Raw genomic sequence first — 26,820 nt, forward strand, 5'->3', positions numbered from 1 at the left:
AGAACAAGATTTAGAAGCAGACCATGCAGTCCTAAAATTGGATATTGTGAGAAAGTTAAACCTTTTTTCTATCGCAAAATGTAATGTGCGAAATTATCGATAGCACAATTTCAATATCGATAATCAAATAATTTTTCCTATCGACGATATTTCCGATTACCGATCATTTTAGTCAGACCACCAAATGTGTTTTTCATGGATAAGCAATTGGTTTTCACAACAAAATGACGTCACAAATGAGCAACGCAATAAACAAACGTGACAATGAACCGCATTAAATACGATTAATGGCCTCCTATTTATGAATACACAATGCCATTTAGAAAGTAGTCAAATGTAGCATATATCATATTTGTGATTACACTTTGTCAATGAAGTACATATTCTAGTACTTTTATGTGGCTGAGTCACAGCCGGGATTCAAACCCACACTCTCGGGGACTTCCTAATCGCCAATTTGTCGAAATAATTTGTCCTGGCATCCTGTTTACCAACTCTTCAAAAATATCAGTGTAAACAACCAATAAATTACCCTGGAACTTTCACGGGGAATCCAGACACCTGTCAGTTGGATCTAAGATAAGAATGAGTGAGTGAACTGGTTTTACGCCGCTTTTGGCAATATTCCAGCAATATCACGGCGGGGTGTGCAAGAAATTGGTTTCACACATTGTACCCATGTGGTGAACCTGACCCCGGGTCTGAGGCGTGGCGCTAGGCTACCCCACCGCCCCACGTTACTAGTAATAAAAAACATACATTCCAGTTACACATGACCATTAATTAGACGGATACACGTTTAATCTTCCAGACACCTGTCAGTTGGATCTAAGAGGCCTGTTCCTCGGTGTCGGTAACTTTGTTGGAGGTCGACGCAGTCCTTTTCGCAGAGCATGCCTTGTTTGCTGATTTGGTGCTCCGTACCTGACAGAACAGTTCGGCCAATCTCTTCCGGAAGTCCGCACTGCACATGACATAAAGCAGGAAGTTGATGGAGTAATTCAATTGTTCCATGACCTGTAAAAAAAGAATGGCAGGTTCTCAGAAAACAGCAGAACTCGACAACACTCGCGTGGTTCCGATTACGAAAAGGGAAGAGGGGGAACGATTGATACATTAGTGCCGGATGTGGGTTTCTGATAACAGAGCCTTGCCGAGGAAAGATCAGTGTGAAAATTGTTGTTTCAAGTACAGTGAGACACAAAATATAATGACAGTTATTAATTGAAGAGGATCATACTGAAACTATTCCCTCTTTCATAAAAAAAGTCTCTAAGTTTCTGTCTCCACAAAATTAACAAATTGCAACATGAAAAAGACCTTGAAGAAAACATCACCTTTAAACAATTGCAATTTTGTTGAAAAAAGGTAAATATTTGAAAAGTTACATGTTATATTCATATTTGTTGCAGTTGCATTTATATTCATGTTTGTTGAAGCTTGTAAATATATATATTTTAGTGCAAATACAAAGCCAAACTGTTTTGGTTTGTAAAGAGGCAATTTACAGGCATTTACAAGTCACAAAGGCACGCTATACATTCGGTGTATCGAATACAACAAACTATCACCTGTAGGATCTCTCGAGCCACCATCATCCCAAAGTGTTGGGTCTCAAAGATATTCTCTCCAAGGGCGAAGGAGACGTTGTGGGCGATAGAGATGGGTGTCACGAGGATGATGAAGGCGATGGTGACTCCAATCAACATGGTTGTCAGTTTAACCGTATCATCTCTGAGGGTTTTGTTGCTGGTTATGGCCCGTCTTTTCGAAGCCCGGCGCGCAAGCATGAAGACTGTAATCGGCGTCAGAACCAGAAGGATGCCTACCGGAAGTAATGAATACAGGAAGGTTCCAATGACCAGGTATGTCTTGCTGAGGACGGCCGTCTCTGGGGTTCCATAGTTGGGGATGCAGATGCCATTGACTACCTTGGTATTGAAGTCCCATATACCATTGAAGATGAGCTGTCCGATGAAGACGATGACTATGCCTATGGTGGTGTTCCTTTTCGTGCAGATTAATTTCGTCTTGAGAGGAAAAACTATGGCGATGAACCTTTCAAAGCTGATGAAGACAATGAACCAGGATGAAGACATCTTGCTGGTCTTGTGGACGATGAAGAAGAGAGAGCAGCCAAAAGAGGATAAGGCTCTTACATCGAAACCCAACATATTCCGGAGGAATTTTTTGTTGAAGGGCATGATAAAGGTGTAGATCATGTCAGACACAGAGAGCGCGATGAGGATGAGGCTGCTGGTTCTCGCCCTGAACTTCTTTCCGAGCATGACGGTGATGGTGAGTGTGTTACCGCAGATGCCGAGGATGAAGAAAAGTGGCACTATAACATAGCCGATATAGTCGACCCGAGCTATCTTCTTGTTTCCGTCGGCGATGTCGTCACCCCCATCGGTGGTGTTGGTTGTGTCCTCGATAAGCGATCCATTCAGTCGTGTATGGTTGTTTGAAGTCGTAAGGTTGTCGTGCTGGCCCGCAGGCTCCACAGTGGTTGTATTCTCCATGGCAACCACAGGGAGTATTGCTAATAGTAAGACTATCATCATTCGTGAGGGCATCGCTGAAACTGAAACACTTCATTCAAAACTTGCGTGTTAGCCGAACCTGAAAGTTTTTGCTTTTTTTATTATTAATATTTTAAATTTACAGACTCCTGCTTTCAGCGGTAACATTCCATCTCTGCTTATCAGTAGTGTTGGAACCGATATGTTTTGCTTATTATTCTCTTATGTCTGCCTTCTTTCAGCGGAATATTTTCTTGTAAATTTTGTTCTTGCTGCAGGCTAAACTACTCGCCCATCCCTGCCACTACTGGCGACCCCACTTGCCCACTTAGCTACATTTGCTTTAAACTACCCACATGTTCTGTCTCAACGAGATCTTTAACAACACCATTCGTTGTCCGTTCATGCCAACTCGGTCTTCTACTACTACTACTAATACTACTACTACTACTACTGAGGGGGCGGTGGGGTTGCTGGGTTCGATTCCCCATATGGGTACAATGTGTGAAACCCATTTCTGGTGTCCCCTGCCGTGATATTGCTGGAATATTGCAAAAAGCAGTGTTCAATTCTTCACATGGGTACGATGTGTGAAGCCCATTTCTGGTGTCCCCTGCCGTGATCTTGCTGGAATATTGATAAAAGCGGCATAAAACTAAACTCACTAACTCAGTAAACTACAGTGTGCTCCTAGGTGAGAAGGCAAGGCAAGACAGCGGAGGTATGACTCGTCGAGCCATCCTCACTTTACCATTAATTAATTTTCTGAGCAAATACAAAAAACCTCACCAGTGTAAAATTGGAGTGTTTTGAAAGCAAATGCCATGTTTGTCAGGATAAGACACGGCTCAAATGTTATTTTCCTGTAAAATTTCATATGATCACTGATGTTCAATGGGGATGATACATTTCCCGCAGAACATAAAACATTGACTTATCATTAAATATCAAGAAAGTGAGTGAGTGAGTTTTGTTTTACGCCGCACTCAGCAATATTCCAGCTATACTTCCCATCAAAAGTTTAGACTCACTTAAAGCACTCACTATATGTTATGTATATATGTATGGTTACATCGAAGATGAATTTCTCCACTAACTTGGGGGAACCAACAGAAAACCTTATGCAGATGAATTTGCGCGGGGATCATGCATGTGCAAATATCGTGCATGTGAACAGCTGCGTTTTGGTGTAAAGGTTTGTTACGAATTCGTTACGAGTTTCATCCTTTATTGAACTCATGACAATAATCTTTTCAACGTTACAAATGTGTTTTACAATACATCAGTTCATGTGTAAACATTACCTTTAAACAGTGTGGAAAGTTTTGCAAAATGTATTTTAGAACAGTTGACATTTACACAAGTGAGTCTAAACTTTTGATTGGGAGTATAAATGGCGGCGGTCTGTAAATAATCGAGTCTGGACCAGACAATCCAGTGATCAACAGCATGAGCATCGATCTGCGCAATTGGGATACGATGACATGTGTCAACCAAGTCAGCAAGCCTTACCACGCGATCCCGTTAGTCTCCTCTTACGACAACCATGGGTTACTGAAGATCAATATTCTAACCCGGACCTTCACGGGTGTCAAGAAAGTCAGAAAAAATAGGCAATCAATATAATTTTAACATTTCAACACAACGATGGGGTCAGAGTGACAAAAATAATGTGCACACATTTTGATAAATATAAACATGATGACAGTTACTTAAATTTCTGACAATACGTAAAATGAGAAAGAAATTCCTATCAATCTTACCTGGTCAACGTAGAAACTCGGGCCTAAAAAGTATAATTTGCTCATGATATATATAGTGATATCGTTATTGATGAAACTGACGGTGTAAATTAGGCGAGAGATGCAATTGCTCTCTTCGTGTGACTTTACTGTCTCCTGTATTTCACACGTTCACGCCCTCCAAACCCCGTGGGGTCAGGCGGACTGGTTGCTATTTATCGGACTGTGGAAGGTGCCAATACAATGTTCTCACTTTTCAAGGCAAGCCCACATGTCTTACGTGGGCTATGGGCCCCAGTTATACAAGGCGAAGCAATTCACTGTGCGGAGTTGCGTCCCTTGGTGATGCCAGAAATCTATGGTTGGTTCAAAATTATATATATTCAGAACGAATCCCTGTTTGTCCTGGTTATATTTCGAGATACCAATCAGCAGCCTTCCTGTCACATCATCTTACCTGCATAATGCCCTCAACAAAAAGATCCTCAGGAATATGTTCGGTTATGATGTAAGGGCTTTATCCGAATTTTAGTTCGCATGATTTTGTTTCTGGTTTTTGTCAACGGCATACCCATGATCGGGAGTTTCACCAAAGGGTTAAATTTGTATTTAACCCCTGAGGCATCCGGGGTAGAATATCCCCTGTGCTATTGTGAACGTCGTTTCGGTGTAGTAGATTGGGACGGCGTAAGACATACCGTATTTACTCTAATAAGCGCCGGACCTCTAATAAGCGCGTGTGTGTGTGTGTGTGTGTGTGTGTGCGTGCGTGCGTGCGTGCGTGCATGCGTGCGTGCGTGTAAAGCAACCGTTAAGGAATAATAAATTACACCAAGTAAGCGACGGATCTCTAATAAGCGCCGGGTCTGGAAGTCAGTTGTAAAGATAAATACCCGGGCGCTTATTAGAGGAAATACAGTATCGAGGGGATCAGGGATACAAATGCACTGCTTACTGAATGCATCTGTGTGTAGAATTGAGGTAGCTAAGTTGTACCAAGGGTATCAGGTTTTCTTTCTTGTTATGTTATGCTGCCAGATATTTAGGTTTGTTGTTTTAGGGTACCAGGTTTTCTGGCTTGATGTTTTAAGATACGATGTTTTCAGGTTTGTTGTGTTGTGGTACCAGGTATTCAGGCTTGCTGTGTTAGGGTACCATGTATTCGGGTTGTTGTGTAAAGGTACCAGGTATTCAGATTTGTTGTGTTCGGGTATGTTGATAGGGTAGCAGGTGTTCTGGATTTTTGTGTTAGGTTTGTATTCAGGTTATTTGTGTGAGGATGTCAGATTTCCAGACTTGTTATGTTTGGGTTACCGATTGACCATGCAGTAACCTCGCGAAAACTTGACCGACGTGGTCAGACATAGAAACTGTCACAGGTGATCTGAGAAACGGCTGCATAGCTTTTCGTGACGTCGACAACGGGCGCTGCATGACCAGCGACAACGTCGACGTCGACCATGAACGTGAACGTGTGTGTGAATGAGACGAGGGTCAGGATCGCACGAGCCATCTTTTCTGCACTTATATATAATAATCTGTAAATAATTATAATAGGTATTTCTCTTGAGACACACCTTCCCGCAAATATGTGCTCGCTTTAACCACAAGGCTAGCCCACCGCCAGCTGTTTATCGTCTGATAAATAACTGTCGGCGCCTTGGATCTTTTAGCTAAACATCTTACAAATAATATTATTCAATGCCATCGTAATTAGGCAATTAAACAAATGCTTATTAAACAATAATAATATTGTGATAAACAATAGTAATATAAGTTAAAGTTCTCTCTTGTCAAATACAAATATCAATAAACGTTATTAAATGGAATCATTTACATTGTATTATGGTGGTTAATTCATCACAGAAGGGCCAATTTCTGATGTCCCCCGTCGTGATATTGCTGGAATATTGCTAAAAGCAGCGTAAAACTAAACTAACTCACTCACTCATCACAGAAGGTGGGGCGGTGGAATTGTATGTTAGTTTAAACTTTCGCGCGTCAAACCGAATACCCGGTTCGATTCCCCACATATGTACAATGTGTGAAGCCCGTTTCTGGTGTACCCTGCCGTGATATTGCTGGAATATTGCTAAAAGCGTCGTGAAACCATACTCCCCATGTGGAGAATCGAACCCGGGCCTTCGGCGTGACGAGCGAACGCTTAAACCAGTAGGCTACCCCACCGCCCCTCTACAAAAAGTGGAATCAGTTTGTTGCATATTTTAATCAAGCTGCTGGATTGCAAGTTAATGTGAGACTGCCAGAAATGATCAAAACGGACAGGTTTTCATGTGATCATTGCTTCTCTCACCGTGCATGGCGTTACCTACACCCCACGATACCGGTTTATCATTAACGATCTCCACAGGTGTGAACATGTTATTTGCACATATACGCGTTTTTTTTCGTGGGTGATAGACAGTGAATTAATTGAAGTAGATGTGTCGGGTTTTTATTTTTGTATTCAGCTGCTGTACAATCAATGCGAATCGCAGAACATCTGTTTTAACACGTCTTCTCATCTGGAAGCGAAGTAAACTCTGGGGCCGACTTTCAAAGGAAGTGCTAGTTGAATGATGATGATGATGATCATCATCATCATCATCATCATCATCATCATCATCATCAAGGCCACCGCCATATAGCTGGAATACTGCTGAGTGCGGCGTAAAACTAAACTCACTCACTCATCAAGGGCAGAGCTTAAAATGTTCGCTCGCTCTGTTCCAAGATTTTCCCTGATAATGTTTTAGGTGTGCCATCACTTTATCGTAATCGTGGGTTTCATCATCATCATCATCATCATCATCAAGCCAGCGGTAAAAACCATAACCATCGCCTGTCGAGTCGTTTTTCTTAATTTCAATCCCAGTATCGCAGATGTTGATAAAGGCTGGGCAAAACCCAAATCACTCACTCACTTAAAGAGTTATACAACCTCGTACCATTGAATAACTTTGTACCCAGTGTGAATGGTATAATAACGCACGTCCGTCTTGTGACTTTCATCCCGTACATCCTGTACAACGTAACATGTCTGTTTTAAAGTTCATTTTCAGCTTCGTCCCTTAATTTGAATCCCATCGATCACAAACACGTGTGTAATAAGGGACCGTTCAAAATATATGGCCTGGGGATAGTGATGATAATGTTTATGGATGATAAAAATATGTACAAAATCAATGTTCCCCCACCCACCTAATTGTTAAGCATAATGCTTTAATGCTTTTATGTTAAAAAGAAATGCTCCCCCCTCCCATCCCCCACCCCCGTACATGTGTACAAAATTGCTGACCCCCTTTACCTCCCCAAGAACAAAATGGGTGACCCCCTTAATATCATCATCAAACTCACACACACACACACCAACACATACACGCACGCACGCACGCACGCACGCACGCACACACTCACACACGCGTCTGTTCATGATTTCCTGCCACATGTACCTAATCCGCCAAGATATGAATGAAATATTGTTCAAAGTGGCGTTAACCTAAACTCAATCGCTCATTTACTTTCCTTATTTACACTCCCAAAATTTCAATCAAACATTGTTGCTATCAATGACAAAGTGGGTATACTAGGCGTGCCCAGGGGCTTCAAAGTTTCACATCAGTTATCACCCTTGAAGATCCGGGTTAGAATTGATCTTCAGCAACCCATGCATGATTGTCGTTAGAGGCAACTAACGGGATATGGTGGTCAGTCTCGCTGACTGGGTTGACACATGTCATCGGTCCCAATTGCGTTGGTCAATGCTCATAATGTTGATCACTGGATTGTCTGGTCGAGACTTGATCATTTACAGGAATATTGCAGAGTCCGGCGTTAAACAAACAATAAACAAATTAACCAAACAAACAAATCACATCAATGATCATATGTATGTCAGTGATGCTACAGAGCCTAATGTAGACGATCAAGTAACAGGGGCGAAGTAACCAGAGCCGTATCAGACGAACTGTCGGCCTGAAATGTCTTGTCAATGCTTTTTGATTGGCCGATCGATATCAGACAGCGCGTCAAGAAATTAGAGTTACGTCCCTTGGTGCGTCGTCTGCTCGGCTGGCCTTCCAGTGCAAATGTCTTCCACACAAGGTGAAAATATGTTCATTTGTAATCAAATAGGTACATTTCACACGTTTATGCTTTCGTATATGATAAAACGGTTTTTATTCGGCTGCTTTCAAAAGCCTCACATCAGTCCTGGACCCTATGTCAGCCCGCTTGGCTTCGGTCCTCGAAGTCTTGGGTTAATATGGCGTATGATATGAAAATTGCACTGAAAACTGACATTTGTCAAATTCTAATGATCGTGCCAACTTGTCCTTTCTCCAACATCACGCTGATTACGACATGTTTATTTTCTCTCGACTGGCACAGGTGCAGCCAAAGCTGACGCCATTATTTTACGTGGAATCTTATTTTCCTCAACCTGGATAACAATCAAAAGGCTTGTGTATCGGTTAGTAATTCACCGTAAATACATACTACCAGGGTGATGTAACCATGCAAGGTTTACCTTTAAAGACACTACTATCACGAAGCTACCCAGTTATTCTTGCAGTTGAATCTCACAAGAATACACTGGACATACCATATCTGCATTTGAAATAAGTAGAACTGACGCTACATAGGCCAGTAGAATTGTCGAAGAACCCGGACATTTGCGATAACAAGCAAGTTTTTTGTTCAAACGGCTCCAACAGTAATGCATATTCACCATAAAAAACCCAACCCAAATCAACCCTGGGGAAATTGTCATTTTGAGGCAAAAAGCATTAAAAATGAGAGAAAATTGTTAAAATTTTCTAAAAAATATGTATATATTTAATTCAGCATTAGGATGATTGTATTTGCTTATTCAATTAGAATGCAGTAATATATATTAGTTGTATATAATCCATGTTAACGTGGGTTGTACAGAAAGGAGAAAGGATTCATATCCGTTGAGTCGGTCCGTCCTCTAGAATACGTGTGATTCGATCTCAGTTTGGGAGAGGCCATGTGTATTTATGCATAACATACCCAAGAATCTGTGCCAAGGGAACCACACCAGGTCTGAAATCACCCAACCGTAAAATGGTGATAGATAAAGAGGACCTGTAGTTTAAAACCTGTCTACGTCAGTTAGGTTCAAGTATTCAGAATGTGTCCCCCTGGATTCCTATTATTGGAATTTATGTCTTTATGATTATGTAAGTTAGAACTATTAATAGCTGTAGGAAATAGGAAGATAGTCACAACTACTCTGAAAATGTGTCCCACGATTGCTTTTATAGTGCGTTTGGCTCAAAAGCGGACCGATGAATTGCAATCTAACTCGAAAACTAATAAACATAAAATACTCAATGAAACGCCGATCATATTCAAAACATCATACCAACTCTGTGAGGTTTTTGCAGAATTTTTGTCCTAAAAATAAAAAAGTTGTTTAACAATCTATCATTAAAATATTGACACAGTTCACTATTTGTTACGAGGAAGGAGTGCAGAGAAAGGGACAGCCAGGTGTTCGAGAACGGATGGAGACGGCACAGCACAGGTTAATGAATAAATAACTTTGTCTGTGAACGTGCTTCTCGTAATTACCCATTTTCAGTGAAAACCAGTGATCGACGAGTCTGGCTGTCACCTTTCTTTTGCAAATTTTCAGTAGTGATAAAATCCTGCCCCTAACCATTCAAACGGACTATACATACGTAATTCCCCATTTTCAGTGAAAACTCCGAGCTTCAGTGATGGACGAGATATTTTAACAATTCATTTCCAGCCCAATCGGACAAGTTGATTTGGGCTCTTTAAAACTGTTGAAGATTTTCTTCTTGGAAAGGGCTTTTTTAAGTCAGAGTTGATTTGCTGGTTATCTTCACAGGTATTATCTGATTATTCATGAAGGAGTGAGTGAGTTCAGTTTTACGCCGCACTCAGCAATATTCCAGCTATATGGCGGCGGTCTGTAAATAATCGAGTCTGGACCAGACAATCCAGTGATCAACAGCATGAGCATCGATCTGTGTAATTACGATGACATGTGTCAACAAAGTCAGCGAGCCTGACCACCCGATCCCGTTAGTCGCCTCTTACGACAAGCATGGGTTACTGAAGGAGGCATATTGGAGGGCATTTGTGTTGAGCAGGGCCCTTATTCTCGAAACGTTCGTAGCCCTAAGAATTCTTAACTTTGATCGTAGCCAATGTGTTAAGAATCGGCTTAAGAAGTTCGTAGGACTTACGAAGTTTCGAGAATAGCTAGCCTGATTCAGAGTGGTTGTAGTCATAGGGTTATATGCTTTTTCAATAGTTTCGAAAACTGTTAAGGGTCAGATCTTGATGAGAATAATAGTGCCCTCTGTTTAAGAAAATAGGTATTCTATTTTGTAATTACAAAAATCTCAAACTGCTTGCTTTGTAATGTAAGGGGCGGCGGGGTAGCCTTGTGGTTAACGCGTTCGCTCGTCACACCGAAATCCCAGTTCGATTCCCCACAAGGGTACAATGTGTGAAGACCATTTCTGGTATCCCCCGCCGTGACATTGCTGGAATATTGCTAAAAGCGGCGTAAAACTTGACTCACTCACTCTGTCGCATAAATGTCAGTATCATATCCAGGGCCTAGATTTTCGAAGCTGTCTGGTAAAAATATGTCAAATGTCAATGCTCGTATTGGGAACATGTGTTTAATGACAAGTTTGTGAATGGATCGAAGTGAAATGTCACGTTTGTGTAGGAATTAGAGGGCAAATGTCAAATCCTTTTGTTGGGAATACTTGTTGGTGCCTGACATTACAACTGTGTATTGGGAAGGGAGGTTGTCAGTCGCAACATGATTGTACTGGGAATATATGTCTGATATCTCATACATGTGTTTCAGTTGGAATGAAAAGCCCCGAGTTTACGTTGAATATAGGATCCAATTGTTTGGGGAATATGTGTCCGATATCGCTTGCATTTGTTGTAACAGGTACCAGATAGTATGCCTTTGTTGAGAGTACGCGTCGGTGATCGAATCCTTCTTTAGACGAAGCACATGTGATACATGTGGTCTCACCTTAGGCAAGTGAGTTTGTTGCAAATTGCCTCTGTTCACCCAGCAGAAAATGGGTACCCGGTTGGATAAAGTCATGTGACTATAACCTTCTAGCGCCTAACAGGCAGCTTGGGTTATCCGGGTAATAAGAATCAGATTCTGATTAAGCGCCGTGAGCAATCACTTGGTGTTTGGAGACTGTGCGCTATAGAAGATGACATTATTATTATTATTAAACAAAACTCTTCGGGGAAATGTAATCCAGGGTTTGTAATGTTACGATCTAAACTATACAGTTTATCATAGGCTTATGAATGAACGCTTTGTGGATCGGGCCTCAGAACCCCATGTACAAATGTATTTCACACATGCACGAGGACCAGCTAGACTGATGCTATCTTTCTCTTTGTTTTCAGTTTCAAGTTTTTCCTCAACAGAAATTCGCACCTGCTGTCCTCGGCACTGTCGTCGGCCTTTTCCAGACATTCTGGAGACATTACCAGATCCAATTGTGATAGTAGGGAAAGAACATGCAACTAAAGGCTATGGGTATCGACGCATCTTACGAACCGGCTTCATTTGGGCTTCCAAGACACCGTTACGGATGCAAAGAGGGCACCGAGACCTTTCGGACGCAGATCCGACTAAGTGCGTACATGGGATGTTGGTGTAGACAGAACATTGAAATCACACAGCTCCATGTTTTCACATACCTTTACTAATATAAAGCCATCATATTTGGCCGCAAATGTGTATACTTTCATTTGTATATTTATTACACCACGAACATGCATGACCGATTGTTTCTTTATTTCGACTTGTACAATACTTTTTATGTTGTGGGAATTGTGCAAAGTTTATGTGACTGAATAAACGTTAATTTTTGCCTCTGTAATTTATCTCCCTGCCCGAGAATAACCATGGAGGTAACGCGTGGTGAACCAATGACCAAATCCGCCAATCAGCGCCTCGGCTTCTCAAGTCGAAACCGATGGAGAGACTTTCATATTTTTTTTTTGGTTCCGAAATTTCCTCCGAGGTGGTATATAACTGAATCCGCATTGTGATAATGCAAGGCCACTGTCCCTATATTAAAGGGTTAGTCCCTATGGCTTTCGATGTATGATAGTTTCTTTGAGTCGAGTGGACAAAACTCGCACATGGTTAATAGCGCGTTTCGGTTTTAATTTTCATTGAATCTTTTGTTGAATGATTTATCATTGAGATGAGAACTACATTCTAGGCATATACATATACAATGCTGAAATATTCACTTGGAAAACTGATAACGTAAATTGGGATACCAAAACAAATGCACATTCTGTTCAAAAGGATTTACGTGGTCAAAAGATGTTTTGATAGAAGATTCCAATTAAGTTTAGCGAAGTAGAGATTTCATAGCATTTGATGGGACAAGTACTCCATCACCTAACGCCCACATAAATGAGTGCTATTAGTTTTACGCCGCTTTTAGCCATATTCCAGCAATATCACGGTGGGGACACCAGAAATGGGCTTCACACATTGTACCCATTTGGGGAATCGAACCCGGGTCTTCGGCGTGACGCGCGAACTCTTTAACCACTACGCCACCAGACTGCCCACACCCATACGCAAAGTGAATGTGGCATCAACTGACATTGACAGGGACAATATTTCAATGTTCACGTTTAGTTTCAATATTGTATTATTCATTTAAAAAAGATATTGCGCTTCTTCAGAATTTCTAACCACCTGTCCTTAGTCCAAATCATTGTGTTTATGGTCGGTTTTCGTAATTACAGGCAAGACATTGGTGTTAAATCCTTACGAATGTGATGTATTTATTTCTTTAAGATATAAAGCATTTTTCCGCTCAGTTTCCGAGAAGCCGTTAAATAAACATCCCACAGTTCGTTCATTGACTACAAGAATAAGTGGAGAAATTTGCTCTTTCCGAACTCGTACCAGTTTAGAATCTGCAGATTTTATTTATATATTCCGTCCGACATAAAATCGTCCGCGGTTCTTTCGAGAAACAAGAAATTAATATCTGCGCAATTTGAACGTCGGGAACTAGATCCAGGTGCACCTTGAGCGCAGTTTTCATATCGTTTTCAAATGTACGTCAAAATCAATGAATTCGGTGGTAAGCCGGAATAAGTGCTCGAACACGGGTACCAGATAAGGTCAGTGTTACTATCGACAGGAAAACTGGCTGAAATTCCAGTGCCAGAAATGGATGAAGGCAAAATGTTCACTTTGCATCTTTTACGCATAATACATTCCTATGTTACATGCTTGTAAAATTTACCGACTGGTTGTGATCTGGCGCTTGACGTTTGTTGAAGATAGCATGCAATATCTATATATGAATTCTCAGTTGTAATGACCCGAATGAAGAGGGGTGAGGAGAGTCGGATCCTTTCCAGTTCGACAGAACTGCACTACTTACAAAAAGGCTGTGCGCGGAGAGACAATTAAAAGAGATAAAAAAAATGTGAACACAAGGGTCTGGCGCTCCTTATGCAACCTTTCCCAATTCCGAGAAGATTCAACCGCTGAATCTGACCTCGAAACGTGTCCATATTTTCCTTTTTGTCAGTAGTTTGTAGGTTAAGCGGCAATGCGTGATTCCCACCGACTTCGAGTCCAGGAACAGGATGTCAATTACCTCATTTCGTGGAAGTGATGAAGCAGACCAAAACAATTAACCATGCTGGTAGCACGCCTACACTCCAGTCGCCCTTTACAAACAGGAGCACAGGGGTATATCACCATAGTCCCGATAAAACCGCGGTCTCGCGTAATCAATGAAAAGAAACAAACTTTTCAGTATTTATTCATTAGGCAGCGACAACTTGTAAATTTGACCTGCGTCTTGTCAGGGCACAGACGGATACACCCACTGATATCAGCGTCACTATTCCTATCCCGAGCAAAAAACGCCCAGAAGACGAGGTCGTTGCTGCTGTCACGGAGGTCATACCATGATAGTCCCGGATCATCGCTGAAAATTAGACGTGGATGGTCGTCGTCGTCGTCTGCAAAAATGAAGCAGTCAAAGGAAGGATTGCGATGGAATAGTGAAGAAACAGTGTTCAATAGACATTAGAAGGTTGCATTTGACTATTAGTCATGTGACATTTTGCAAATAGATATATTTCTAAAAAGGGCGCCTAAAGCAGCACTTCAAGGACAATTTGTTTACATGCCCACTCATTGGTGAAAATATACCCAATAGACTTGGCCCAACAGTAAAAATACTTCTCAAAAGCTAGGGGCATCCCGGAGCTTTCGTGGAATGTCCTGAGGTTAACCCATAATTTGAAAGAATCGGTTTGTCCAACTTCTATTGAGTAATGCATGTCAAATACCCAAGTAAAGAGACTGTCAGTAATTAATGGGAAGAACGTGCGAGTATGGAATCAAGGGCTTGAAACAAAATGGTGATCAGTGACATGCCGATTCGAGTGGGGAAACTAGGGGAAGCAACTCTTACCATCTTCTGATCTACGGCGTCTTTCGTTCGCGCAGGAACTCTGGAAAAGACAAGAGTATAAATCATGGGACCTGATCTTTTCAGAAAACCGGAAATGCATGTGGCCACTTTCGACTTTCATGCTGCAACAGGCCAAGGGACACATTCTTGCCACTGGTAAAAGACGTCATGTCGTCAGACACCACAGACAAGTACTTGGATGTAGTAGTAAACAGGATGAAGTAGTAAACAGGATGTAGAAGTATACAGGATGTAGAAGTATACAGGATGTAGAAGTATGTCATCGCCGTATTCAGCAACACCGGCTGGGTTTGTCGCTTCTGAAAGTATTCCAACCAACCAGCGAGGTTCTGACAATCAGGCTTCCATTCGTAACTACTCGTGTCATTCCGGCAAGCCGGATGGCGTCTCGTACCCCCTTCGTGGCCATGTTTACGACTGGGCCCTGTCTAAGCGCTAACGGGCATGGAGATGAAAATAGTCTGGTACTATTGCCAAGGAAAGATAACTCTGAATTTCCAAACATGGCTCCTAGAATAGCCCATATCCCGTGGGCAAAACAGCAATACAGTCATTTCCTCTGTAAATATATTTCATTGTTTAAAGTTTCTGATCCTTTAGCTCATAGTTTCTGTTTAAATTGTGCTTTGCATAGTTTAGTGAAGTTTCAAACTTCAACGGTGCCGCCATTTTCATGCTTCGAAATGTGGTTTGCCACGATTCTTGGCAATAATGGCGTACGATAGGGGTACGAGTCTTCTTGTAGGTTACGGAAAGAGGCGAGTAGTTACGAATGTCAGGCTTCCTGCTAATCAAGGGAGGCAACTCCATATGGCGAATTGCGGCGCCACATTATTCGGCCACGGAACCTGCTCAGCAAAACGGACTGTAAATAATATCGTCTTTGGGGCAAGAAGACCAAGGCTGATCACCAGATCCGTCCAAATGAGGTTAATTGGAACCAATTTCTATCCTGAATGTTCAATCGACCCAAGGTACCCAGTCCCACCGTTCTCGGGAACCACTTACCCCATTGCATACTTTCTCGCATAATGTAAAGTTGCACTCAAAGCGAATGGATGGCTCGCCAGCCATGTCAAAGGCGCTGAAGTATGGACTCATTGATGTAAGCCCATTGGACACGAAGCCTTGTTTCTGCGAGAAAACCACGCCATCGCCACAGCTGAAAAATATGAAACGGGTAAACGTGAATTATTTCAGTTTTATATTCTGACGTGTCCCAGATGGAGAAAAAACGAAATTCAGTTTTAACAGAAACCCGTTGGTGAAACCAATGAGCAGAGGTATGGTGCAGACCAGTAAAAACAGGCGATATTTGATCCTAACTGAACTGCATAGGTTTCTGGCGCACCCAAGGGAAGCTACTCTGCTCCGACGACTGGGCTGTAATTTTACATTTTACATTCACATAGTGTCACTTATATTGCGCTAAACCCTACTCCGCACAGACATCAATCACTTTCAGTTAAAAAGATCGTATGATGACTGACTGACTTTGGTTTTACGCCGCTTTTAGCAATATTCCAGCAACATCACGGCGGGGGGACACCAGAAATGGGCTTCACGCATAGTACCCATGTGGGGATTCGAACCCGGGTCTTCGGCGTGACGAGCCAACGCTTTAACCACTAGGCTACCCCACCGCCCCAGATCGTATGATGAAACAGATGGGTCGTTAGGCCATAATTTGAAGGCACTCAAGGAATTAACGCATCTGAGGAAAGTGGAAGAGCGTTCAATAGCACAGCAGGAGAGTGAAGGATCTGGCACCAAACGTGTTCATCTTGTAGGTATGTACAGAAAGCAGGTTTTTCTCAGCTGAATGAAGGTTTCTGGAAGTTGGATACATTGATATCACAGTCACGAACACGGGTATGGTGCTAGGTTCTGCATCGAGGCCAAGCTACAGATCTTAAGTACAAGAACTAATTCATTCGAGCTATTTTCCCATTTACTTAAAAATAATTCAACATTACATTTAGGTGAAAAAATGAGTTTGACAAAATAACTGTACCTACCCAGCTCGTAGAATTGCGTATCTTCTGCCGGTCAAGGTGCCAATTGCATCACATCCATCAGGCCGAAGACCCTTTTCATTATTCTTGCCTGCAAGTAACATGTACGGTCAATAAGTAGGAAGGATTTGTCACGGTATTGGCTATGTGCGAGTTGTCATCCACAAGTTAAGATGCCTATAAAAGTTTCCAATGTCAATTTGCAACGCACCGGTGAAAATCCGTGTTGGAACAGATACACATAACCTTTTGGGTCTTGAGTTATGTACTCGCTTGTGTTCAATTGGGTATTTTGCCATTTTCCATTAATTATAAAAATATAGTATAAACGTTGGTTAACTCAGAAAAGCAGCTTATCTGTACCTCTATGCCTTTAACTTTAACAACTATGTTCGCGTCTGACGGGGTCGGGGGATTCACGCTCGCTGACTTGGTTCACACATGTCATCGTATCCCAAAATTGCGTAGTTCGATGCTCATGTTGACCACCGGATTTTCTGGTCCGAATTATTTAAGGTCGAGAGAACGTACAAGGCTACTGAAAGTCCAACGTGTGAACTTATACTATCTTGCATTTCGCTAATGCTGGACGTGACAACACGAATAGTCCTTCCGTTACTGACAGCAACATGACAGTAATTGTCACGAGATGAGGTGAGTGGTTGATGACCTTAATGTTCGTCATGTCCAAGGTGGCCATCATGGGCGGATCCAGGAATTTTGAAGGGTAAGGGTTCACAAGTTCCAGAATCATTTTGAGTGGCCCTCGCCCGGGTACATTAACATGAACAATTTTTGTCTACGTTTGTTATTGAACGTTGCAGCAATATCCCAGCTATATGGAGGCGGTCTAAATAATGGAGTCTGGAGATAATCCAGTGATCAACAGCATGATCATCGATCTATGCAATTGGAATACGATGACATGTCCATTTGTAACGTCCGTTTGTTTAAATTGATATCAGATCAGTAAAAGACCGAGACTGGCGATATTTACTACAATGCGCAGAGTGAGTTACGTTTTACGCCGCGTTTAGCAATATTCGAGCAAAATCACAGGGGGGGGGGGGGACACCAGAAGTGGGCTTCACACATTGCACCCATGTGGCGAATCGGGTAATCGGCGTGACGAGCGAGCGAACGCTTTAACCACTAGGCTACCCCACTGACCCCGGTTTTCACAGAAAGGTGGTGCGGTGAAAATATGTCTAATGTCAATGCTGGAGTTGGGAACATGTGTTTAGTGCCACAAGTTTGTGAATGGAATCGAAGTGAAATGTCACGTTTGTGTAGGAAACTAGGCTACCCCATCGCCCCTTCAATGCGCAGATCCAACAAATGTATTAGTTTACGCCGCACTCGGAAATATTCAATGGCCTCGCTACCTACCGTCCGTAGATGCCGTCAGGACAACCTTCCTGCCCAAAGGCACATTCTTGTTGGTCAGATGAGCTCCAAGAACATCCGTCAAAACCAGTGAAAAGGTGGACACGGCTTTCTTTCCAGCATGGGTCTGGATTTCCAGTGGTGCAACTAGACTGGGTAATTAAAGCAGAAAGTTTAAGTGACAGAGGGGTCGGCGATGTCACGGCTCGGATACCTTTCCAGCATTTTGAACTATATACTGGTTGCCAGATTGATCCTTACAGGTCTAGAAATATGGTTGAGTATTTATACGTCCGCTTCGGGAACTTCAAGGGATTCAAGTGTTCCACTACCATTCGAAAGGAAAAGGGAGATAAGCAAAAGATCATGAGTCAGGATAAAGAAAAATATGATCCATTTCATTTCACGGAAAATGTCAACTGGTGCAATCATATGTTGACGAGAGCATGTGCGACCTATTGTCATTTCATGACAAAAGGGGGCATTCTAGATCCGGGGTTTGATTCCCCGCCGTAATATTGCAGCAATATTGCTGAAAGCGGCGTGACAAAACACCCGAGACGTGCTATTTTATTTCAGCACCTCTCAGTTATGTAATAAGCTACAACCGATAGTTTGATGTTCGTGTACTCGAGTCGAAATATGACAATGTTTTGTTTGTTAATGCAGCAACTTTGCAATATTCTCGCTATATGACGGCGGTCCCTAAATAAACCTACCTGTGAAGGTCCGGGTTAGAATGAACCTTCAGTAACCCATGCTTGTAAGAGGCGACTAACGGGATCGGGTGGTCAGGCTCGCTGACTTGGTTGACATGTCATCGGTTCCCAATTGCGCAGATCGCTGCTCATGCTGTTGATCACTGGATTGTCTGGTCCAGACTATTATTTACAGACCGCCGCCATATAGCTGGAATATTGCCGAGTGCGGCGTAAAACTAAACTCAATCGCGTAAATAAACGAGTCTGCACCACACAGAAGAGGGGCATAGATTCAAAAGCTTCAAACCTTTCATCCACAGTTTGATTGGGAGAAATCTGATTCCCGTTGTCGTCAAAGGTGCAGGTGACGAAGAACTCTTCCTCGTCAGAATGGATTGGATTTCCCGGCTCGCCCCAAGCCACCAGCACTTTCAGAACGTACACCCTGGCGTCCTTGCGTTTCTTGATGTCATGAAAACAATTATTGCAACATGTCAGTTCCGTATAGTGTAACAAATGGGGACGAGATTCAAACACTATGCCTAACCGGAATAACAAAGTATTTATACAAGCAAACGGTATAAAATAAAGAATTCAGCTAGGAAATACAATATAAAACAATTTGCGTCCATTCTTAATTCGTACGCGTAACCTTTCTTGCCCTCCAGTATATTTTAAACCATAGGTGATTCCTATGTCAAAGAAACGGTTAGTGAAACATGAGAGAAATGTCCTTGACAAATGAGGAATTCCACTCAGTTATGATGTACAATTTTGTGAAGTGACGAGTCAGAATATATAGCCTTTTTGACCCCTGTGTCACATGTTATCGATGAACCTATAGTCTCGTCTAAACCACAACTGGAATCACCGTTGTGTGTTAAGGTGGAAGTACCACTCAGCGGGGACCAATACGTTCGTGATTATCAGCGCACAAGACCGCGACTTCCATTGGTGAAGGGAAACAATAGCATCAATATGGCATAATGCACAAATGGTTGAACGCAACGTTAAGCATTCTCTTGTTCTACCTGACTGAGCCGGGTTGTGAGTAACTAAGTCGAATATATACGATGGACATTCTCCGATTTAAAAGCTTAGGAGTGTTCATAAAGTGAGTACAAAAGGGAAAATAATGTTCAACGTCGCACTCCACACTATTCTAGTAATAAGAATGCGGCTTGTCATTAAACATGTCTTGACCAGACAAACCGGTCATCAATATGAACACTCGCGTTCGTTTCTGATGACTCGCACTAAAATCTGACAGATTACCCAAGTGAAAGCATTTAAACACTTTCAAACGAATTTAAAATAAAATAAATTGTACGTCATGAAGCAGAATTTAACTGGAATGTTGATTCGAGCACAGTAATCATAATCGTAAATTCTTCGCAAGCAACTTTCTCGGGCAACTTTCCCAAACAAGTGTTAATTCAAGGGATGATACAAGGCAAGTTCAGTTTTGGTTTTACGCCGCTTTAAGCAATATTCCAGCAATATCACGGTGGGGGGACAACAGAAATGGGCTTCACACATTCCACCCGTGTGGGGAATCGAACCCGGGTCTTCGGGGTGACGAGCGAACGCTTTAACCACTAGGCTACCCCACCACCCCTAAAGAGATACAAAGACTGACGTGGTCAGTATTGCAGTTTTCAAAGGCCGATATAGCGGATTATAATACAGCGGATCAAAGGACCTTCGACCAATGCCTTCATACCATTGGCAGGCTGAGTATACCACCCGGTGAGTCGTTATAGCGCGCTGACATACCTGGGTGCTCCTGAACTTGGTATAACGACATAGCGAATCAACATATGTTCATTATCAGCAATGTGAACATCTAACAGAATTGAGAAGCAGTCATCTTTTGATAAGCTTCCACAGGTTTAAGATTTATAAATACCATCACATGGATATATCGTGTGATGGGTTGCAGACAGCGAGTGATGTACCTACTGGGGTAGGCTTCGTGGGCCGCCGGCAACAGGTGGAAGTCGTGTTTACACAACCTATTAATTCTCCTGGTGAGGTCATGGCCATTGAGCGAGCAAATTCGATTTTAACGCCGCTTTTAAAGGTTATTGCAGATTTTCGACGGCATAGTTGGTCCAGTTTATCTTTTTGTCCGTTTTACGCACCATATTCTCTAATTTTCCAGCTCTGGTGGTGGACCGTCAATAAATCGTGTCTGGACCAGACAATCCATTGACCAACAGCATGAGCATCGATCCACGAGACCAGGATGCGATGATGTGTGTCAATTAAGTCTGATCCCGACCACCTGATCCCGTTAGTCGCCTGAGGGCAAGAGCGAGTTGCTGAAGAATAGTTCTAACCCGGATCATCACGGATAATGCCACAAGTTTTCGCGGCTAGCTATATTTCTTTAAATGTCATCGAGTCTTGTTTTTAACGCGACTGATATCATAAGGCATCGATCTACGCTTTGGGGATCCGATGACATGCTTCAACCAAGTCAACAAGCCCGACCATCATACAGTTTAGATATCATTATCCCGGACAATTGGTTGTGGGTTTAAATTTTTAAGTCGAATTTTCACGGGTATTTGACAGTTACCACTGAACCTACAAGCAAGTTGTTCTCACTTGAAATTTGCAGGGACTGCTGCCGGATTGAGCGTAGGAAATGGGTATTTCCAAGTTCACGCCTTGCTCGGCCTTGGTGAAGGCCACTTCCTTGTTGTCCCGGCAGACTGCCTTGGCCTCGGCTCGCAGATCTGTGGTGACCTTCACCCGACCGTCCTGTATTCCATCTGGGCCACATTCAGGAGTCACTGGGACAGAAAGGACGATGTGACATAAGCGAGTTTGGTTTTACGCCGCTTTTAAAATTATTTCAGCAATATCGTACAAGTGTAGGTAGGGGTCACTGGAAACAAACGTCACACATTGCACCGATGTGGGGAATCGAACCCGGTTCTTCGGTGCGTGACGAGCCAGCACTTTGACCACCTGGCTATCCCACCGTTCCGTTGTGACATGAAATTTTACAAATCGACTGAACCTCTTAAAACTGAGTGACCACAACGGAAACCCTCAATTTCTCGACCTTGTCATTAACCCCGTTCCCTCTCAGAAACAAAACACTGTTTATGGGCTGTGATGTATACAATGACAGCCAAGAACCGTTATAAAATTAGCAAAACTTACCTAGCATAACATACCCATCTGGAATCCTCGCCAAGGAACAACTCTGCAACATAGCATCGTCTACTATTGCACCGGATTATCTACGATTCAAGACAATGTCAGGAAAAACAAATATTTTGTAATTTGGTGCAGACAAGTTCTTGCGTTATGAAAATAAGAGAAACTGTCCACATAACCAATTAAAGCATACTGACCGAGTTCGGTTTAACTCGGTCTGTTTAATGAGATGAAAACATGAGAAAAACAGGCCTTAGAAATCTCTACTTTCGTAAAACCCTCTTGCCCGTGTGTGGTACAGACAGCTAGGCCGATAAACTGAATCGGGACCAACTGGGATTTAAATCCATAATCCGAGGTTTCAGACGTCCAAAAGGGACGCAGCCCTACACATCGAATTTCAAGGCTGGGCCATCCTTGTCATCATTGCAAAGAGCAGACTTGACAAGTGAGTGAGTGAGTGAGTTTGGTTTTACGCCGCTTTTAGCAATATTCCAGCAATATCACGGCGGGTGACACCAGAAATGGGCTTAACACATTGTACCTATGTGGGGAATCGAACCCGGGTCTTCGGCGTGACGAGCGAACGCCTTAACCACTAGGCTACCCCACCGCCCCAGACTTGACAAGAGTGACCGAAGTAAAATGAAAGACATTTTGCCAACGATGATAACCGTGTCGTGGATAATATATTGATTGGCAATGTATATAATCCTATTTCTGACGTAGTGGCTAGTAGGAAAGGTTACATTCAGGCGCGTAGCAAGCCAATATTTTCTTGTAAGCCCAATAGGTTGCCAAGCTTTATTTTGATAATATTGAGGGCTTGCCCAACTTTCATGGTGATCTTTAGCAAAAATCATGTGTAAGCCAGGGGCTTTTGTTAATAATGGTGGCTACGCCCCTGACCTTTTCAAACTCGTAAGGGACATACTTTGGTTATGTCAAGGTAAAAGGGAGTGTAAGGTCTGTTATTCAAAACTCTGCCCAGCCATTTATTCGCCTACAATCACCAACATCGGTTACCGGAATTTCCATGGAGGGTTGATAGAACTTGCTGTGGTAGCTCCTCAAAACGATTATTATTTGTAGCTACAGACTGTCCAAAAGGGGTTTCCTCAAGGATCTCCGATCCATAACGCATTTCAAATGCTTCGGCAAACCACATGCTTAGTACTGTAATGACTAAAGCAATGCTTCATTACATTTTCCCATCGAGCAAGTAACAGGACCGGGAAACATTTTATTTTACTGGGAACCTGTAACATTTATACCTCTTGGGTACAACCGGGGAAATCCACTGAAAGTTGAAAGAGCTAACATTTGATAAAATATGACTGCAAGAGACTTTAGGAAGTAATTGTGTTACTTTTTACGACTGGTGAACATTCTGGCAGTGGTGTTGGCAAGGTATCTGATAGCATAAGACTCTGAATATATATAATTTTGATAGTAACAAATAAACTCATTGAATGGAAAAGGAGCCCCAAGGAGACAAGATGAAATCTAGACTTGCTTCATTTAGGGCTTTAGCATTGCATGGAGGGCAAGGCAGTAGTGTTGGGAATTGGTTGAGTCACTACGACCAATCTTCGATTACTTCAATTAATCGGACAACCACTACAAAGCAGTAGGGAAAATAATATGGTTTAGGGACTGAGACCAGGCATCTGTTAGGGAATCTATTACTAAAACAGGGGAAGTCAATATCAAAACATAAAGAGAAGCACAGATACGGTTACCACAGGTAACAGAACTAAAGTACTGTCGGAAATAGAAAAAAACTTTTTTCACATTTATATCTACAATTTAGGTAGTTATGTGAAAGTGAAATATCTGTTAAACTAAGTTCGGCCTAACTACAGTCTCAGTGGGAGGGAGATAGGAAATGTTAAAGAAGGATTTTACGGAGGAGAGATTAGAGCGAAAATGAGCAAATGCGGTTTTTTTTCAAAGTCTGGAGCGACTTATTTGGAGCAGACCATGGCTTTATGCAAATTAGTGTGCGATGGTATTGTATAACAAATGACATCTTTTGAATATCCATTATGAAATTATACTTAGTTTTATTATAAACTATAGCAGACGTAACAAATAACTTTAATACTGAAACTATTAAGGAGATAGATACCATCGAGTCTATCACTATAATAAGAAACAGGTAGGAGGGGTCGTCTCAAAAGAAACACCGAGACGGGTGTTGCCGACAGTAGTTGGGGTCGGGCTTGGGGATAGAGTCATTAGCTACGATTAGATAATCAATACAGACATATTCAATACACATGAAAAAGCATAAAATATATCTGAGATGACCCCTTGTGTCTGTGGGCAGCACGTGCATTTCATGTCAAGTGAGTCGACGGTCCGTCGTCATACCTGGCTGAGCGACCTAATTGCCATCTATAGTCTGATCTATTGTTTTCAGCAGCTATTCGTATTTTTTCCAAGTTTCGCCCGATTTTACGAGTAAACATGCTTTTCTGGATATCCTATTACGCATCCCCCTGAACGCCCAGTTAGGCCAATATGGGTTATTTCGACATATGCTATTTGCAATTGTGTCAATTTTAGGGATACAGAGTAACAGCCTAAAAACAGTTTTTTTTCTATTTCCGACAGTACTTTAGTTGTACGACTGTCATCGAGATGGGCTAACGCCATATGGAACGGGTTTTCAGTTATATCAAGGTGTTATCAGCGATTAGTCCAAGGCGAACCACTGGAGAAACTCCCTGGCACGAGCATCGTGCCGACAAACCTAAAAAACCTAATCAGGATGAATCGGGATTTGAACCCACGATCCGAGATTTTAAATTTGCCCCAAGGGCCGAAACTCTTTCTAGTTGGTCGACTTGGCCACCTGTTAGTGCAGGTATGGTAATGATGTAAGTAATTAATAGCAATAACTCACGAATCCCAGGAGGAGTGCGACAAGGCTGAACATAAGACCTGGGTACGAATAAAACAAATTAAATCCACATGGAATACATTTGATAATTTGCATAAAAACATTTCAATATCAGTTCTTTTCTAAGTTAAGTAGTTCAATCAGAACCTTATTTCATAAGATTGAACATGAGACGTTGCTATGTTATCAAAGATTCAGTCAGCAGAATTGACTTTTGACATTGTAAAGGAATTCACATTTATTTATCACTTGCAAACACACACGCACCTGCCATTTTGATCTCCTTCCAGCTGATTCTTTTCACGGGTATGTGGAGGTCAAAGTTATAAACTTATAAAGTTCGTGCATTACGTGGAAAGACGTATTCGTGAGACATGCTTCGTAGTTCTGAAACACGCGTTCTCTGGACAGTGCCTCCAGTGATGATCTGTCAAATTTCCGAGATCGTGTGATCAGGCTCCGGCGGAAGGTTGTTGCATGTAATCGTATGCTCGTGATGTCAGTCACGATTATTTGGTTAAGTCTTGATTATGAACAGACCGACCCAAAGAGCTGGCGTTACAAAAAAACAAAACAATAACAAAATAAACAAACATCTGAAAAACCCCACCCATCCAGAACTACCACTCGTAGTTGGGCGGTGGGGTAGCCTAGTGGTTAAAGCGTTCGCTCGTCACGCCGAAAACCCGGGTTTGATTCCCCACATGGGTACAATGTGTGAGCCCATTCCTGGTGTCCCCCGCCGTGATAATGCTTGAATATTGCTAAAAGCGGCGTAATAACTATAGTCACTCACTCACCATACGTAGTTCCTGACATGTATTGCATCCGTCGGGCCAGATTATGTATTTGTTTAATCCTCATGAATTAATAATAATCTAAAAATCATCCTGATATATACTCATGCCAATAATGGTTGTCACCCCTTCAAATTTTTTTATTGGAGAGGGTGGGGTTGGGGTGGGGTGGGGAGGGTGACAACCATTATTGGCATGAGTATACGTAAGGAATAAACTCCGATGACTCGCCAATATTCGCGCGGCTGGTTGAGTCCGAGGCCGTTAGGCCGAGGACCCACCCAGCCGCGCGAATATTGCCGAGTCTGAGGAGTTTATTGCGCTTAAACTTAAAATCATACATATTGGCGCCCTAGTTTCGTAACTCTTGCACCCGAACACAGCAATATAAATATTGGCGTCCTACATCTGGGTAGCACGGTATGCACGATACACACGCTATGAACACGCTCTACTGTGCACGTGGAAGCGTATTGGAGGGATACAAAACAAACGAAATATTTTATTGCATCCATTTCACCAGATGTTTTCAACCATGTCAGGCGAATGGGGTTCTTTATGCAATGTCTTTGTCACTCAACATTAATACATTTTCCGAAGCAATTGAATGGAAGTGTATCGAGTGTCAATTTTAATATCACTCTGAAAGGGGACAAAAATCATGTAGATACAGTTGGGAATAGTTCTGCGGATGAGGAATTGCTGCCTGAGTCGCAAAACCTAGAATGGGAATTTGACCAAATGAATAGTTCAGCAGATGATGAACTGATGCTTGCTTCTCAGCAGATAGAAAAAGAAAGTGAACAAACAACTACCAAACGTTTCGGCAACCCTCTCTCAGTTTCTGAATATCAGAGCTTGGAAAATCTCTCAAAAAAATAAAAATACAGAAAAGAAAAGCAGTGGGCAGTGCGGATTTTCGATTCCTGGCAACGTGAAAGGGATGGGTTTGAATCCCAGTTAGGCAGCAAATTATTAAGTATTTATGATGAAGATCTGAATAGGACGCTGAGTCTGTTTGTCACAGCAGTAAGGAA

The 26,820-nt window shown here is 42.3% G+C and overlaps 2 protein-coding genes and 1 long non-coding RNA gene across 3 annotated transcripts; 1 reads left to right on the plus strand and 2 right to left on the minus strand.

The window, feature by feature from the left end:
• Positions 1–828: 828 nt before the first annotated feature.
• On the minus strand, positions 829–2,522 carry LOC124287093 (C-C chemokine receptor type 1-like). Its single transcript, XM_046723572.1, has 2 exons — positions 1,572–2,522; positions 829–1,017 (listed from the first exon to the last, which is right to left on the minus strand). Exons 1-2 carry the CDS (start codon positions 2,520–2,522, stop codon positions 829–831), a joined length of 1,140 nt encoding a protein of 379 aa, XP_046579528.1.
• A 5,787-nt stretch (positions 2,523–8,309) lies between these two features.
• On the plus strand, positions 8,310–12,186 carry LOC124287064. Its single transcript, XR_006901190.1, has 2 exons — positions 8,310–8,368; positions 11,717–12,186. It is a non-coding gene; the product is annotated as an uncharacterized LOC124287064 (long non-coding RNA).
• A 1,919-nt stretch (positions 12,187–14,105) lies between these two features.
• On the minus strand, positions 14,106–25,364 carry LOC124287304 (vitelline envelope sperm lysin receptor-like). Its single transcript, XM_046723800.1, is given in 11 exon segments — positions 14,106–14,224; positions 14,226–14,323; positions 14,782–14,821; positions 15,811–15,964; positions 16,821–16,908; positions 18,207–18,355; positions 19,212–19,366; positions 21,518–21,705; positions 22,082–22,124; positions 24,990–25,027; positions 25,254–25,364. Coding segments are annotated over 11 exon segments (1,059 nt in total). The 5' UTR covers positions 25,261–25,364; the 3' UTR covers positions 14,106–14,125.
• Between the last annotated feature and the right edge of the window lie 1,456 nt (positions 25,365–26,820).

The sequence above is a fragment of the Haliotis rubra genome, unplaced genomic scaffold (assembly GCF_003918875.1).
Source record: "Haliotis rubra isolate DU_JTF1 unplaced genomic scaffold, ASM391887v1 Scf4, whole genome shotgun sequence".
Lineage (NCBI taxonomy): Eukaryota > Metazoa > Mollusca > Gastropoda > Lepetellida > Haliotidae > Haliotis > Haliotis rubra.

What these genes read in the sequence shown, in the direction of transcription:
- LOC124287093 (XM_046723572.1), bottom strand. Translation starts at nt 2,522, where the DNA reads ATGGAGAATACAACCACTGTGGAGCCTGCGGGCCAGCACGACAACCTT. An exon ending in TGGCTCGAGAGATCCTACAG is followed by an intron (nt 1,018 to 1,571) that starts GTGATAGTTTGT and finishes CTTTTTTTACAG; the next exon opens with GTCATGGAACAATTGAATTA.